The 17,659-nt window shown below is 45.7% G+C and overlaps 1 protein-coding gene across 16 annotated transcripts in view; it reads left to right on the forward strand.

The window, feature by feature from the left end:
- The first annotated feature begins 2,476 nt into the window (after positions 1-2,476).
- Positions 2,477-17,659, forward strand: part of FNBP1 (formin binding protein 1) — a 76,022-nt gene continuing 60,839 nt past the window's right edge. For 5 of the 16 annotated variants that reach the window (XM_065737459.1, XM_065737456.1, XM_065737457.1 and 2 more), the window contains exon 1: positions 2,477-2,695. In XM_065737459.1, coding sequence (XP_065593531.1) covers positions 2,672-2,695 — 24 coding nt within the window. In that variant the 5' untranslated portion in view covers positions 2,477-2,671. The remainder of the gene's footprint in view (positions 2,696-17,659) is intronic. The other 11 variants (XM_065737458.1, XM_065737462.1, XM_065737464.1 and 8 more) reach the window with 3 other exon arrangements.

Raw genomic sequence — 17,659 nt, forward strand, 5'->3', positions numbered from 1 at the left:
TGTGTCCGTGGGCAGAGGGTGTGTGGGGAGTAGAGGCCGCAGGTGAGGATGGTCAGGGCCATTCAGGTTTATCAGGAGTTAATCAGATCCCTCCTGGCCCTGATAGGGCATGTAAAGAGAACGAAGGTCCCCTGCTGTGTGTCCGAGTGAGCCGTGTAGAGTTGTAACTGCAGAAAGGAAATCGTTGTAATGGTGATGGCCTTAGGGAAAGGTGTGTCCTCTTCCTTTCCTGGTGCTGTTTCAGTTCCACCGTAGGACAGATTATAACCAGCATCTACATTGCACGTCTTGGATGTAGGTGATCTGGGTAGAATTATAAAAATAAAAGGGAAGCAGCTGCAGGGACGATAACTGCAGGGGGGAAAGGTGGGTCCTCTTCCTTTTGTGTTCCGGAAGCTAGGAATACTTACACTTGCTTTGCAAGCTGTGATTTTCCTCGATTTGCATGAGTAAACACAAAGAGTGGGGATTTGGGTCAACCTATGGTTGAGGGATTTGATTTACCTTTCTTGGTTACTAAATTATTTGAAAGGTAGCTATTTTATTTTATTTAATTTTATTTGGAATTACCAAGGAGTGTACAGTAACAGAGATACAGACACAGCATCCACGGGAATATGTCTGTATCTGGATAACAGATCTGAATGGTTTTGTTCGTAGTGTAACCAGGGGAAAACTACTGGTTCCTGGATTGCTCTAATTTGCATTGTGTAAATTCGGTAATGGAGAGATAAATACTCGGTTTTTAAGTGTTGTTTTCAACTGTTCTTTTGAGGCTGGGGCCTGCTAAGCCTTCACGCATCATACTGTAGCATAAAGGGCTCTTAATGCTCCCATCATCGTTAATTACATTAGTAATTAAGGACGAATCAAGCTGCAGACTGCTGTTTTGGGCACTGCACAAACAAAGCAGTAATGTAAGTGGCAGTCCCTGTCATGAAATGCTTGAGACTAAATAAGAAAGATGGGAGGAAAAAATCTGCCAGAAATATCTGGAACGTATTTTACTGAGCTTTCCTCTTGAGCCCCAGTCCACAAGGATTTGAATGATTTTTTTCTCCAGGTTTTGGTGTCGTTGCTTCTGATGTACCACCCTAATGCAGAACTTGCATTTCTGGCCCGTACCTTTCAATAACCAGTTATGTGTTTTTTGTCTTTCAGTGGGGACAGGTTTCCCTGCCCGTGCTGGTGTAACAGGTTTGCCTTGTTCCCCTCCCAGGTCTTTGTGCAGAAGGAAATTCCACTGCAAATTTTCCTCAGGTGATAGCAGTGCTGCTTTACACTCGGACTCAGTGCGTTCTTTTTGTTCGAGTTTTTATGGATTAAGGTCTCCAATAGTTGTGATGCAATTGTGTTCTCCGTTTCTGTAACGCGTTCTGGGTGGATGTCGGGCTAAGGGAGGACAGTGGCCTCTGATATCCCTCTGCTGAGGGCCTGTGGAGGTAGACGTCGTTGGGACGCTGTGGTTGTGCTTTAGGCAGCATGGCAGGCTCAGATATTCAAATACGTTGGCAACGGGAGGAAGAAGTACCCTGCGAAATGAGTTGAACAGCATGTCTCTTAGTTGTGACATAGTCCTTTAAAGATGTTCACGTTTAATGATGAGCAAAAGCAATGCCTGCTCTGTGCCTCGCTTCAAGGATAGTAGCGTTCTGCTCTGTTCAAACCAATGTTGGTAAAGTGCAATGCAGCTGCTTTCTTAGCATCGTGCTCATCTTCACCATTGTTGGAATCACTTCAATTATCATTCTGTTGTTTTTTCTGCATACAGCAGCTGTGCAGTTATCAAAAGGCTCCTAGCCCTCTCTGAGCAGATCCTCAGGTGATTAATGTGCTTCCCCCTTTTTACCCCCCCGTGAACATTTTCTGAACAGATGCAGCAATAAGCATAAAACAGGAAAAGGTCTTTTAATGTTTCTTGTAGCTGAAAAGCAGAAGTATAAAATCAGATTAAGTGACGCAGCTCAGATAAAGGCTGCTGCAAAGGAAGATGAGCACAAAATAAATGTTATTTCCAAGGCCAAGGAAGCGAGCTGATTTCTGCGGGGTCTGCGTGACCGCTGCCATACACGCGCTGGGTGCACGCAGGTAACCTGATTTGTTTTCCTGCTGGCGCGTTGGTGACAGTTGGCAGAGGCCGCGCTTGTGGGCGTGGCTTGGGGGCGCGCGTTTGTGGCGTAGGAGAAGCCCCTCAGTCCAGCGTGGGCTTCCTCAGCGGGGCGGCCGTACTCATCCAGATCTCCGGAGCAGAGACGTTTTCTTGAACACTAAATCACAAAAGCCGCACTTTGTGCGGTGGCAGAGCGATAAGAAACTGGGTAGGGACCGCTCAGGCAAGGGGCGGCGCGCTCCCGCCGCGGGGGCGCGCCCAACCGGCGTCAGCGTTTGCGCACTGCTCGCCTTGCCCCCCCCCTCTCGTAAACGGCCGTGGGGCGCGCGTGCGCAGTGCGGCGGAGCTGTCAGGCGTTCCGCCGCCGCCTCTCTGCGCGGCGCCGTTCGGGCCATTTTGCGGCGCAATGAGGCGGGAGCGGTGGTGAGCCGGGCCCGTCCCACTCTTTGGCCTCGCCTCGGCGCCGGGATCCGCTTCTTCGTGCGTGGGGAGAGACGGGGAAGGAGGCCTCGCTACAGGGCGGCGACCCCCGCCCGCCCTCCGCTCGGCGCCGGCGGAGCCATGAGCTGGGGCACGGAGCTGTGGGTAAGTGCGGGGCCGCGTAACGGGCACGGGGAAAGAAACGAGAGAACGAGCAGCCCGCGCAGAGCCGCCGCGCGGAGCGGGGCTGGGTTTATTTTGTGCTGCGGGTGTGCGCGCGCGGCTCCGAGGCGGGCTCCTCTGGAGGGGGTCCGGTTTCGGGATGGAGCAGAAGGGGAACGTGGGCTGTATCGCAAAGGACGCGGTGCAGCCGTGTTCGGGGGCGGGGGGCACCGCCGTGGGGCTGCGGGAGCCGCGCGGTGTGCTGCCTGCGCGTGGACACGCTCGTGTTATCCGTGCTAACCGCAGCCCCGCTGGGCAGGACGTTCAGCGAGCATCCCGCTTTGCTGTGACGCTGTGGCTAGAAATACGCAGTAACCTGAGGATCGGGTGCTCGCCGAGGGGTTGCCATGTGTTTTTCCCGTTGCGGAGAGGTTGGTATAGAACGATGGAGTACCGTAGCGATGCTGCTTTGATTCATTTGTTTGAGCATCCTCTGCTGCACGGGATCGTCTGGGGAGATCTGCGGCTGGCGCGGCTTTCTGCACCGCGTGCGCTTTGCGGGGAGATTAAACAGTCTGAATGCCGTTAAAGTGACCACTCGCTATCGTAGTTTTGACCCAGAAGAATAAGTTCTGTGTTCTCGAGGTGGGCTTAGCGTCTGTTTTTGTATTTTGAAGATTGTGGTCGATGCTGAGATGTTTCTGCACAGGATCAAGGAAAGAAGTGCTTATACGTGGCTGTTTAGTGTAATCTCTGCAGGTGTATGCGGCTGTGTGTGTGTAACGTTTTTCTCCTTAAGTTTTGTTGGTGAAATCCTGACTTTGCTATCTTCAGCAGTGTCATTTCTCACGTCCTCAGTGTCGCTTGAGAAGCGTAGCAGGCTATGGAGGAGAAAAATGCAGCAAGCAGGTGAAGTGAGGCTGGGTGCCGGGTTGGCAGGTCTTGTGTGCTGCATTAGGCAGAGCTTTGTGAATGAATTGCTTTCCAGCGCTCTTGGTATCTAGGGCAGAATGCTGGCATCCCTCTCTGTCTTCCCCCTTTCATTAGGAAAGGGACCATGCACTCAGCTTGGGTTGCACACATGCCAGCACGTTTTGTTGAGCCATTCATCCAACCTTCCCAGCAGGGGGTGAGATTGATTCCTTAATCAGAATAGCAACAATCCATTCTGAAGCTTCCTCAAGGTATTAGGGCTAAATTAAACAGTCTGGGACTAATGTGTAAGCCCTAATGCACCACGAGAAGCTTTCTGGGATAAGGAGAATTTTGAAAATAATCTGAAAATGAACCCAAAACAGAATGAAAAAGGCCACAGGCACAAGTCACCCTTAAAGAAGAGAACTAATACATTTCCTTTGTGTCGTGCAGTGCTTAATGCTCAGATTCTCTTAGGGAAGGAAAGGGAAAAAATACATGAACTACATAGCTCCATTCATTGTCTCCTTTTTGTATGTGCTCCACAGTCATTCCAAAAATAGATATGGTCACAAACTAATCTTAAATGAGTAGAATTAAGTATCTTAAAGCAAGGAAATACCATGCTGGGCATTTCTTCCTTTGGTTATTTTTCAGCAGTCAGTACTTAGAATCTGGGTTCCTATCTATGTTGGATTTTTCTTAATTTTGTAACATTTCAATACAGTGTTTACTAGTGTGCATTTACGGAGTCTGCAATTACACACAAGTCTCTTGAGGATAAAAATGTCATGAGTGTGTTCAGCTTTTCTGGAAATGCTGTCATTAGCTTGGGGGAGGAATGGAATAGTATGACTGAGCTTTATTCTGTGTATTAAGTTCTCCTAAGTAAGAATTAACTTTAATGCATGAGTAACCTTGTTGAATGAACAAACTAATAATTATGAATGTCATTTCTATACGTGAGAACTCAAACAACAAGAAAAAAAAAGGGGGGGGGGAATAGAGTACATGGCATTTCTTCTGTCTTCCTCTTTTCTTACTGACTGTCTCATTCTGCCTCAGTCTGCACACCAAATTAGGTAAACAGTGATTTTTCCATCCTACAGCATATTGAGATCCTTTCCATAAAAGAACAAATCCATCCAGAGGACATGAGGGCTTGATGAAGGTTTCACTGTTTTCAGTGACCCTTGTGGTGAATCCTGCCTGTGAAGACCAAAGGCAGTTCCCACTGGAGCTGGCAGATGCTCTTTTCTTATAGACACATGTGTTGGTCCTCCATTGAGATGAAGGTTCAGGGATGCTCTGTGGAAGTATTCTACTGTGACATCAATCTCTTTGGTCCTATTGATTCAAGGCCCACCAAGTTGTATTTAGCAGCCAGTACTCCAGTATTTGGATTTAAACATTGAGCTTAGTGGGGAAAATGAACTCTTAAGTCACTGTTTCTTGGCTGTGTGCAGTAACAGTTTCAAGTGAACCAGAGCTGTAGCTTCCAAAGAAGTGGAAGGTAGTGTCTGAAGGGCTTGTTTGTCTTCTCAAGTTGTGAGATTTTTTCTTTCCCTTATCCTCTCTGTATATAGGTAAGAGTGGATTTGTTTTCCTCTTCTCCCCTCCCTGCATCAATCTGGTTCAGAGGCCAAGCTTTCTTTGCCTGCTTGGCAGATAAAACATCTAACAGATTCAAGTCAATATCTGTTCATATTTTTTTAGATGATTCAAATGTTCATCAAGTAAATGGTCTATCTGTGTTACAAAATAGGTGGAGAATCATGGGACGTTCAGGGAGCTGTTCCCAGAAGCTCCAGTTGCTGTAGGAGGACCAGTTGCTCTAATCCATGCTGGGAACGGTTGGGCAGGAGGCCCCGTTGTTCTTCCACAGCCAAGGGTGTTTCTTCTGTGCTCTGTGCTTTTCAGTCCAACAGACAAAATGGCTTCAAAATGTAGGGGATGAAAGCTGAAGTAAGGAAAGCAGGCCTGTGAGGAAGAGTGAAAGAGGAAGATAGGGATGAGGTTGTTTTTCTTGTGTGCGGTGTTGGATTTTTATTGTTTTTTTTTTCCACTTATGGGAGTTGGTGCAGGTTACCCTGGGACTGGTAGGCTTCCTAGCATGGAACATCTATGCACTGAGATCAGGTTTTTTTTGTAGGCATACAGCTCAGTTTATTTAAAAATTCCCATTTTACTAAGCACTTGTTGTGAAAGTTATTCATAAGATGCAGTAAGTAGCTGATCTTGGTGTTTAAGTCCAGATTTGGAAGATGGCATTTCTTCTTAATGTAAAGGCAAAATACAGAATCAAACAGAACACATAAGTTTTCCAATCTTCCTCATCCAAGATAGAATACCAACTACTCTTCTATAAATATCAGGCTGTTAACATATGCTTTGAAGCTATTGCTTTTAAATATGGTAAAATGTGATTTCCTTCAGCCCAGACAGAAGTGCAATGCAATAGACATGACAAAGGTGGCAAGAGAGCAAAAGCATGAACAGTATGTATACCTTGGAGGATTTTATCTGTAGTGAAATTTATTATTTTTGCTTAAGTTAAAGCTTTTTAATTTTACAGAGAAGATAAACACATGGGATTTCTTTTTAGAGGACAGAGATAGCAAAGCAGTATGAAGCCCTTATGATAGGTTTTGTCTTGCACAACACTTCTACTTTTGTAGAGTTGCTCAGTTTGTGTGCCTTTACTTGCATGTCTTTTACTTTAGAAATGAGTTGTATCTCGTGCTGTCGTAGTACTAAGTCACACACTGGACCTTATTCTTCAGACCTTCCTCTTATAATTTTAATTACTTGAGTACTAATAGGAGCTAAAAGCCTGGTCTTTTTATGCACCCGTTGTCTGTTTGAAGTATTGGTCATTGCCTTTGTTTTTTTTTGAGGTTAATAAGAAATGCAGATCATCATGCTTAGCTGAGTATCACTGACTGTTCTCTGAACATCTGTCACTGTTTGCATCAGTGCCTGTGCAAGGCAGGGCGATGTTCAGGACCTCAGGTCCCTTCTCAGACATGACTTTCTAAAGCATTTTTATCTCTCATATCCCCTTTCAAACTGCTCCAGTTCTACATGCAGTTGTTACGTTTCAGACTTGAACTCTGGTAAAGTAAATTTTCTCTTTTCTGATGTTCAGAAGCAGCACCAGTTGTTCTGTTCCTATCTCATTACGTTCCATTGTCTCCCTGTGCATCTTGCTTTCTGTGAGTAGATTATTTCTTCTGGTAGATGCTGCTTTTCTGTTTCTCTTTTGCATTGCTCATAAGATTAATCCAAGTGACTGCACACTTCACAATTTGGAAGGTGCAGTGTGATAACCTTGCAGGTTTACAACTCAGGGTCAGGGTGTTAGAATTAAGAGTACTCCTGTAGAGCACTCTGTGCTGTAATGCTGACACTTCACTTGCAGCTTTCTGTCACTTCAGTTATGATGGTTTTAGTAACATGGGGCCATGGTCCGTGTTAGTCATTAAACTGATAGCGTCACTGATGTGTGGTGGTCTCTGTGTTCATCTTTGTGACAGAATGCTTGTCATCACTGTCCCAGTCATCAGCCCGAAGTCCAGCAGGCTGCTGTCTGCTGGAAAAACTGTAGCGCTCTTTCAGAAGATATCTTTGGCACCTCAGATTTTTCAGCCTGCTAACACATTCAGAACACAGGACAAGCAGCTTAAGATCTGAATGAGATTGTTCACTAAATGAATTGGCACAGCATATTAATTTGCTAGCACTCCTAAATGCCTTTAGTGTTACAAGAGTCTGCAGTGTCACAAAAATACCAGGAGCTTTGTTGGCTCTAAACTACTTAAAAGAGAGTTTTACATTCTTTTCTGCCTGCTGTAGCCTTACCAGCTTTATAAAGAATGTCAAGATCTGTATTTGAGAAATGTTTTGCATTCTGAGCTTAGCAAAGTAAGAACCTTTTCCTGGTAGTATTAATGGTCTTGGAGTTTCGTTCTGCTCTGATTTAGCTCCTTACAATTACATGAGGCTCGTGTTAATGCTTTTATGTAAATGGGCACGGACACATTTATTGCGTTGTTTACTAAGCATTCATTCTCAGGAGTTAGTTTTAGGATCTATATAGGCGGAGTAGTTGTCTTTACACTGTGATGGAAATGGGCTGGATGCTGCCAGCCTTGTGTTTTGATGTGTACTTTCCATGGTGCCGACTGGGGTTTGTGAGTTGGTATTTAATGCTGCAGTGGAACTGGTATGAAACTGAACTGTTATTTCATGTTTCCTTTGTGTAATTTACCAGCACCCCCTTCTCTCCCAAAGACATGATTCAGTCCAGCAGCTCTGTTCATCTCCTTCTTCCCTGAGGTTTTTAAACTTCAGAAAGTTGTGAACTTGTTTTAAGGTATAAAGTCAGTGCTTTTATTTAAAGGTGTGTATGTTAGTGGACATTACATAGGTGGACAAAGCATAATCTTATTACCTGCTGCAGCAGAACTTCACATCCATCAGAGGTGCGTGAGCTCATAAGCAATTGTTCAAAACTGGGGACTGAATGTCACAGCTGCACATTTAAGAATGGGGTGAAAGCATTCGGTGCTGCCCATTCTTACAGCGATAATGGATTGAGGCAGATGGGTGAAACCCGGGGATGAGGTGTGGGGGGCAGGAAGTGGTCAGACTGGTGTGACAGCCATGGGCTTTTAATCTGTGCGCTCTGATAAGCACTGTTGTAATTTGGCCAGTGCTTTTGTTTCATGTCTGTCTTAGAAGCTAGATTAAAAGAGAGGTTCTTCCTGATGTAATTCCCATTAGGGTTGTGAGGATGCATGCTTAATGAAGCGTTGTGAGGGTTCGGAGCCTCAGTCGTGGTGCCATTACCATTGGTATAACATGTATTCTAACATATCCACTTCTTTTTGATGGTGCCAGGGATGTGAGGTTGTTGTTTCAAGCAAACTGAGTGACCCCTTTTGCACAGCTAGACTTGCCTGTCCAGGATGTGGGAATGGCCTTGCTGGAGGAAGCAGTTCATATTAAAAGGATCAGAAGATGCTGGATTACTCAAAATGAAATGTTATCTGTTCATGACGCTTAGGCTTCCAGGTCATGTTGGTCAAAAGAGAACCTAATTGTTGGTTTATTTCCCTAAAACGTTCTGTCTGGCTTGGCGGTTTTGTAGGAAGCCAGGCTAGGTTTGTACAGACACCAGATGCCCTACTTACTTTCTAGAAACTGTAATTTTAGTTTCTGTTGGTTAGTGAGCTGAACTGGAGCTTTGTCCACTGGAGCTCCCAGCCTGGCTTTGCTACAGACGTGCTGTGGGCACTGGCTGGGCTGTGGCTCCCCATGTGCCTGGGTTTGTCCCCGTGCCCCTGTGCCGGCCTCTGGGTGTGCAGGGGCTGCTGCCAGAGCTGTGGGAACTTTGCTGCTGCTACCGCTCCTTTCATGCGACTTGCTGAGCATTTCCCACGTATGGATGAGAGGGATGATTGTGTTATAGTTCCATATGTTTTTATCAGCATCGTGCTTAAAGGATAGGGGGCATTTATTTCTTCCTATCTTACAAAATACAATCTCTCTGCATGAATGGTTGGGGTTTTTTTTTGAGTGTTTGTGTGATGGGGTTGCTTTTACCTCTTCCTCTTGAGATGCTTGTGATCACCCTGTGCCTCGTGGGGAGCCCTGGGCAGCTCTGTGGCTCAGGCACGTCCCCCAGACGGCTGCAGCTCGGCCACATGTGTGCTGCCCTATTGCCAGCAAACTCGAAATGCATGTGGGAGAACTTTTTGTATTGAAGGATGCAATTTAATTGGTTTGTGTATGGTAATTTGCTTCATTACATTATTCATTTTCACTACTGAACAAATACTTTGTGTGCTTTTGGTGGGTCAGCATTTTACACAGCATTTCCCCCTCTTTATTCCACCTACTTCAGTGCATTCGTTTAGTTTTTGCTGGGATCTTGTTACTGAGGACTGAGAGAGGCTTCTACTGGGGGCCCAGAGGGACCCTGTGTAGCTTCAGAGAGGCTTTAGACAGTGATTACTTGGTTAAGGGAAATGTGATTACTTTTCTTAAGGTTTAAACTTTGACATGAGCTCACATTATAATGAAAGCGAGTCGTACCGCAGTGCCTGAGGACGAGCATGAAGGAAACAGAGTAGAAGCAAGCATGTGAGAATGAGTATGTGGTCCCTCCCTCCAGAGGAAAAGATGCCATCACTTATCAGAGGATACTTATTTCTTACTAGCAGTAGCTGTGATGCACTGATGTTTCTGATTCCTGCTGAGGTACTATGTGAGCAGTACAGGTGCCACACGAGTGTGAGTTTGGCCGTGTTGCAGTCTGTCCGACGTGGGTGGATTCTGTGCTCTCATCTTTTGCACCTGAAAATTCAGCTGAAAGTTTGAGTATTCTATGCAGGTAGGATCAGCCTGGAAAAATGCAGACAAAAGGCCTCGCACTCAGAAACGGTGCAGTGTTTGCACATCCAGCAGGGGTTAGTCCCTGGTCTGAGGAGCTGATCACCCAGAAGCTGAGATGAGTAATAGGTAATGGGAACGATGTTAGCTGAATGTCTGGGTTGCTGATTTCGTAGCTGTAGAAAGTACTGTGTCATATTATATTTAAGAAAAACTGTGACAAACCCCAATTTTGAAGTGATCAACTTCGTGTGTAAGATTTAAGTTGGCTTCATGCGTAGCTTTGCAGACATTTAAAATGCCACGTGCTCAGAATCTCTGTTGCAAAAAGGGGAAGCATTGTTCTACTCAGTGCATCAGATTTCCTGAATCATAGGAATTTCTGAAATAAGTAAGTAGAGGAGTCTGCTGCTCTGGATGTCAACTATTTCTTGGGTCAGAACAGCAGCACCAGATCTAATTTCTGGATCGTAAATGGAATGTAGTGGCAGACAGGAATACTTGAGGTGGAGTGGTAATCTTATTTGGTCCCGAGTGTGAAGTGGCCCTTGATAATTTGAGGACTGTATTTGTAATGTGATGGTATTTAAGATATTAAATGCTTTTTGAACCTCATCTGGAAAGGAGTACTTTAGTCTTTATCAGCTGTTAGATCCATTTAATTTGGAAAAGACAGGAGGAAGCAGACTTGTTTTGAGACCTTCCCCTTCAGGGAAGGACTGTGGACGTGGTTGAAAATGGCCTTATTTTTTTGACCTTGCATGTCTCCATTGCTCCAATTGAAACAGAAGAAAAAGTCATAGAAAGCATTTAATGATTCTGGGTGACAGCCACCAGCAAAGCAGAGTTATGGCAGCTTTACGACATTGTTCTTTTCTAAGCTTTGGTGTAAATGTCCCAGAAGGACCGTGCTTACAGTGAGACCCTGCTCAGCTCTCAGGGCTTCGCAGCCACAGGAGGAGGCAGAGAGGGGAAAGGGCCCTTCTGTTCTTTTTGTTCTCTTTAAAAATAAAATTATTCTTGGTACATTATTTTATAGATATGTTAGAAACTGTATAAAAACAAGACTTAAGACACATGCTCGCTCCTTCAGCTGATAGGTGAATTATTTAATGGAAATGAGAAGATGGGAGATGGAGTGTACAAGGCATTGCTTTCTTTTATACACACAGCCCACGTGGGCCATGTTTAGAGAGAGAAAGATCCAGGGCTTTTGATTTTTCAAAGCTGAAAGTTCACTCGTGTTGTCCTTTGAAGTGGTTATTTTATTAAAACTAAACAGAAACACAGCACCCAAGTGTAACTGCTCCAAAGGCAACAAACGGGGTGGGATTGAAGTTCAGGGTTCCCCGAGTTCCAGCTGTATCCTGACACCGGCACCATCCGTTTGACAACACTGAAATCTCGTGCTCTGAGGACCCACAGAGCTGCCTGGGTCTGGCTCTTGATGAGTCTAGTGTGCCATTGGCTCACTAGGAAGTTGGTTATTTTCCCTAACAAGGCCGAGTACTGTTCTTGTGGATAAGATCCTGGTATTGTAACTGTGTATAGCTTTCTGTAAGAGGGCCCGATGGCCTTCGTGTGTCTTTTTCGTGTATCAGCGTGCTTGTTTGCTTTTCTATTGTGGTCACCCCTGCCATGGGCAGGAACGCTGTTCTTCATAATTAGCACGCAGTTGCCCGAAGGGAAAGCTGTGTGGGCAGGAGATGCTGTTGATCTTTATTTTAACAGCTGGTATTATTGAGGGAGGGATTCGCAGAGTGGAAAAAAAAAAAAAAGATGAAAATCAGTCAACAGTTAATCCAGAGATACGGGCAGGCACCAGGAGATTTACTGGGAGTTAGTTCCAGAGGTGCCTTTGTTCAAATTACTTCAGAGTAGAAGAAAAGCTGTGTTAAATCGAGGAAGTGGGATGGTGCTGGGGAAGATAGAGAAGTTGCAACACTGTCAACTTGAAAAACCTTCCTGGAACAACAGCAACGTATATTTAGCTTTGTTACCATGCTGCAAGTCCTGAGGGAGGCAGCTGGGCTGTGCAGCCCGTGATTTACGGCGTCCCAGCAGCAGGGGATGCGCACCAGAATCGGCCTGCTTTCAAAGCTCTTGTTTATAACACACGAGGGACGGATCCCCGTGGGTCGCTGCAGTTCTCAGTCCGCTGCTCTGGATACTGTCAGCAAAAACGCAGTCCTTGTCCCAGCCCTCTTCCCCCAGGACAAGCAGAAAGAAGAGGTTAGCATTGTTTGTTTTGTCTCTTTGTTTTTCAAATGAGTCCTGTGGTATCATTAACGCTAATGATAGAGATGTGTCATCTCTCTGGGCCTCAGTAGGACTTAATTGTTATCAGCCTTTACTTAGGCTTTGCTTGGCTAATGAGTGAAGAAACCTATTTGGATTTTAAGGTCTTAATTCTGCTGGTTTTTTTTTCTCCATATTTCTGATAAATAAGCCAACTTAGGTTGGTACCACCTAAAGGAAAAGCAGCACATGCATGCTTATCTCCAGTGTAAGTGACTGTGTACAGAAAAAGGCTGAACGGTGCCCTTAAGTATGGTTGGTATTTCTGACCTTACTTCTTGCCATAGTTGAGGTATTATTACTTTGATCTTTAAGAGCTTTCTTATATCCTGGGTTGTAATTTGCACATTATAATGTATTTTGAAACAAAACTCTGTCCCATTCTGGGATTTCTTGTGTGTGTTTTATAAGTGGAGTTGTGTGCTTGAAGAGAAGTGTTCATTGCTGAGTGGTCTCTTTGTGACAGATGGTTCTCATTGTGGCGAACTCACGCGGTGCCTCAAACCTCAAAATGTATAAACTTATTTGAGGGGAATGAATTGCTGCTGCAACATGGCCATCTATGAAAAGCACCGTGGACATAGCAAGTGATCTTTTTTGTGTCTTAGGTTTTCTGTATTTGAAGGAAGCTGTCGTGTTCATTTCCAAGAACGTGCCATTTTGACGCACTGTAAGAGGAGGGTTTCCTCTTCTGAGAGATGTGTGCAACTTAATTTGAAGCAACTCCTGCTGGTAACAGATGAGTTGTGTCTAATGTGTACCATCATAGTATGGCTCCTCTGGCAATTGAATAAAACTCCACCTGTATGTTTCTCTGTACTAGATGCTTATCCTTGTGTGCCAGCCGGGTCTGCACATCACAGTCTCTGTTCTAAGAAAGACAGGCTTCCTTTTAGCCTTGTGCATGCACGAGGACAGCCTCACTGTCCCTCTCTGTCTGGTTCCCCTTGGTTCACTTGCTGTTTCTCACCTGTTGCTCATCAGCTCTATCCCAGCTCAGCTCTTCACGTCTACCGTCCCCTCCCCAGCACCATTGCTCTGTGCTGTCTCATCTCACACCACAGCAGCAGCCACATCCTCTCGGGTGGCACATCCTCTCACCTTCCTTCCTGCCCACGTGCTCTGTTGCTAGCAAGGCACCACAAGCTCTGCCTCACCACATCCTTTGCAGGATGCAGCAGGCTAAGGGGGAAGAGAAGGCTCAGTTTGGTATCAGGATGGTGAGGTTGAAGAGCTTGGGATCTGTCCAATGAGGGCTTTACTGGGGAAGGCTGTGGAGGGGCAGAAGTGATCCCCTGGAACTCAGGCAGCTGGCTTCTGGTCTTACTAGCAGCACCTACTCACACAAAGCAGTGCTTCCAGTTCATGGCTTGAGCTTCAGCAGAGAGCTGGGCATTCAACTTATGAGAACTTGGCCAGCAGCAGGAACAGCTGAACTTTCACAGAGAGGTTCCTGCTGTGAACCACGTGTCGGATTTTGCAAACTTCCATAATGAGTGTCAAAGTGGGTCAGCAATGCAAGCGGCCGGGCCATGCTCCCAGTGACCTGGCAGGTGGAGGTGTCGTAGTGCCAACCTGATCCACAAGCTGCTTCTCGGGGAGCTGCTCTCCATCCTATCCCTGCTCACAGACCTTGCTAGGCCTTGTTTTGTGCTGAGGTTTGCAGTCAGGATCCCTGCTGCAGAGCTTTGGGCATGGTATTGTGAGTACAGCAGGCCAGTGTTCCAGTCGGAGTTATACCCACAGAGCTTTGTCTTCTTGTTCAGTGTTGCAGTTCACCTCCTTCCCTGTCAGCCCTGATGATCTCATGCTCCAAGAACTGCCCTGGCCTCGGTGACTGCAGTATTTGTTGTACTCTCCATGTGCTGGTCCCTGTGCTGTACGCTCAGTGACTTTCAGTACTTGTTTGTCTTAAGCTGAGTTTCCATCCAGGTAGGTTAGGGAGGGCATGGCAAAACCTGCCTGTGAGACAGCACTTCTGCTCCGTTGGCAGGAGGGGTCACTCTTGAGTTTGTGGAAGCTGGTGTTTGGGTGGGGATGAGCATGGTTGGTCCCTCACAAGGTTACTCCCTGCTACCACCCTTTGTGCACGGCCATACTCCTGAAGTGGGGTGACATTATTTTATACCCCAGATAAACCTGGCATTAGGACTGGATCTTGGGTTGCTTTGCAGCTTCGGCAGAAAACAGAAAGGCTTTTAAGGCTGAAATGCAGATTGTTTAACTGCTAGTGTTTATTGGAACAAGTAGGACTGTTAGAGATGAGTTTGTCTAGCAACATGAAATACATTTCAAGATAAAATGTGGTCTGTTTCCACTCCTGGTTGGTGGCTTTTTTCCCACCTGCTTGGACTGCACCAAATTTCCTGAAATGCAGCAAGGATATGGGTTCTTTCTCCCATCTGGGTCAGGTTCTCAGAAGAATCAGAAGAGGTAAAAGAATAAAAACCTTGAGGTCCATATGGAAAATGAGTTTAAAGGTTGGAGATAAAGAGGAAATGGAGGTGAGAGAGTAGAGCTCAGAGTTTTGAGGCTAAAGGTGGAAAGTCCATAAGAATTTAATCCTTGAAAGTTAAAGTGAAATGAAATACTGACGAACAGAAAATTGAACGGAAAAGTATGATCATAAACAGTTTTGTAAACAAGAACCGGATGTGCTAAGCTAATCATTACCCATGCAAAACATCCAGTAAAAGCACAGCATCTTTTGAGCATACGCCAAAAAGAGATGCTCTCCCCTTCCCGTCGATTTGTCAGTGCTGCCAGCCCTCCTCACCTGTGCTGCATGAAACAGAAGGTCAGTGTCCTGTGCTCACCAGCACAGCACCGATGTTCCTCTTGTCCTTTGCAGAGAGTCTCAGTGACCACAGTGACAAGAGCAGTGTGTCTGTACCTCAGTATTGTCGTCGTTAATGTGCCTGAGGGCTGTGACATTTGCATGTAGCTTTACTGTAGGTCTGTGTGGATCCGTGCATCTGAGCTCTGTTGGGTTCTGCTCTCGCTGTGGTGCCATGTGGGACTTAACTGAGCACGGGAACCTCTCGACAGCTCTTTATTTTTTTTATTTTCCTTAAATTTGAAGTTGTTAAGGTGCACTTTAAGAAAAGAAAGTCAACTGGAATTTGAATACTTTGCTGTGCTATCGATCTTCACTTCAGTAGTTTTTTTTCCTAAATAAATGTGTAAGGTGATTTTAGTTCTGATGTTAAAAAGAGGGAGAAGGTATAAACCAGAGGTAAAAAAAAATAGCATGAAATCCCCCTGTTCTAAGGCACTTCTTTAGGAGGTGGATAAACAAGCAATTGTAGAGAAATGAAATGGAATTCCCTGGAGAGTGAGGCAGTAAAAAGTCTTAATAAGTATTTTTAATTTGTAATAATCATGTGTCTCTTCTTATGTTGCTGGATTAGAAACTGAGGAGGATTATGCTAAATACAAAGGCTTTGTTCTTCTGTTCCTAGCTCTGAATTTGCAGCATACGCATTTGCTGCTTGTCTTTGTTTGGGTGTTAATTCTCCCTTCTGGCACTGCCGCTACCTGTGGGAGCAGTGCAGCATCGCCTGCTTACACATACCTCAAACACTGCCACCCAGGTGTGATCCCAGCAGATCTGAACAGAGGACCCAGGATTAAAACCACAGAACGTATTGACAGTCGCTCATCATCTAGTATTTTGTCTGCACGAGAAACCAAGCTGACATCCTGAGCTTCTGCTGTACGCTGCAGCTGTTCTGTTTATGAGAAGTGCTTACTGAGAGCAGCCACGTGTGTCACCTTGCTGCAGAGGCCTGAGGTTAGAGCTCAGGGGAAGAGCAAGGACATCCCTTAATTTCTGATGTAGCTGAAGCCCATTGGTGACAAATTATTGCCATTGTTGGGTTCAAATGAGTCCTGAGCTGAAGGATTTCACAATGGATGCTCTCTTGAAGGGAGTATCGTACTGACCTGATCTCTAAAGACAGCAGGAATAACATTTGCTTTATTGCTCAATAATTGGTTGTACTCCATGTTATGTGGCTTAGGAATGGGGACAGAGCTTTTCTTTGCTTCCTTTATTTCCTTTTTTTTTTTTTTTTAATGGCTAACTTTCTTCTTCCCAGGAGACTTTGCTGTGCTGGGGAGTGTAACATCAGGAGAATAGTTGAGAAGTGAGAGAATCTGACAGCTTAAAGTAGCAGCTAAAGCAAGGAAAAGCAAATAGACAGAACTATTTCCATTTTAAGCATTGTTGGTGTAAAAAGCTTGCAGCTGAGGTTCAGAAAGTATGCATGAGCATGAAGTTCTTTGGGCAGTGATAAAAGCACTGGGAGAGAATTAATGGAAATGTCCAAGAAGTCAGGAGCACTTTGCCTTCGGGATGAGGTTCCCAAAGTGCTCTGGCTGTTGGGCTGCCTGGTTCCCATTCGGCTTAGTGATGTCCTCTCCTCTTGAGTTTACATTTTTGTATGTGTGTTGGGGAGTACGTTAAGCAATGGAAGGACGCGAGGACACGTTTGTCTGATGCAGCTTGTGCTCGGCTCTGCAGTTCTCCTCGTGGAGCCGTGGGGGTCGTGCTCTGTGTTGGGCCGTTTAGGTGCTGGGGAAGGCAGGCAGTGTTTGTGCTGGCATGTGTTGTGTGGGTGGGAGCTGCTGGAATGTGACGGAGGAGTAAGTGACAGCCGCCTGAGTGTTTAATTATGTGCACTTCTGTGTCAGTCGAAGCTCTGCTGCTCCTCGCAGTGAGCTGTTGGTGCAGCAGTGAGAAGTGTGGGGCTTTGAAAATGGAGGAGTTTGGGTTTGGCTCTGAGTACACTGGTCTCTGAGTCAGAGGAAGGCAGTGAGTCCTTCTAGAGGAGGTTTTGCTGCTCCTACCTTACAGAAGACAGGTGCAGGATGACCTCCTGTCCCCCTGCAGTGGTGACAGCTTCCTCACCAAATGCTGTGTCATGCTTCTTGCTTTGTTTGCTTGCTTTTGTCAAAGAATGCTAAAGCCTTATGGAATTTGTTTTCTAATGCCTTCCCTTATTTTGCAACAGTGAGGACACATCAAGAAGCAATGCAGGAGAAATGTGTAGAATGACATGAAAAGCTGAGACAGCAGCTCACTGAGGTACCTGCCCAGCTGCAGCACATTTGCTGAGTGTTCATCCAGCCCCTGGCAGTGCTGCTCTGATCAGGCTGTTCCTGGCTCACAGCAGTCCCTTCCCAGCTGTGGCACAAGTTCTCACCAGCTCCACTTTTCTTCTGGAAAGCAGATGCTTCCCCAGCTGCTAGCTTCTTCCTGGCTTTCCTTGGGATGTGGGTGCTTTTACTGAGCTTCGTGTTCAGAGATCTTCATCTAGTTTTGCTGTTTGAGTACAAGAGGCTTCTTAGACCTGG

This window comes from Cyrtonyx montezumae, unplaced genomic scaffold, assembly GCF_038088225.1.
Source record: "Cyrtonyx montezumae isolate F1298 unplaced genomic scaffold, pur_monq_1.0 scaffold_20, whole genome shotgun sequence".
Lineage (NCBI taxonomy): Eukaryota > Metazoa > Chordata > Aves > Galliformes > Odontophoridae > Cyrtonyx > Cyrtonyx montezumae.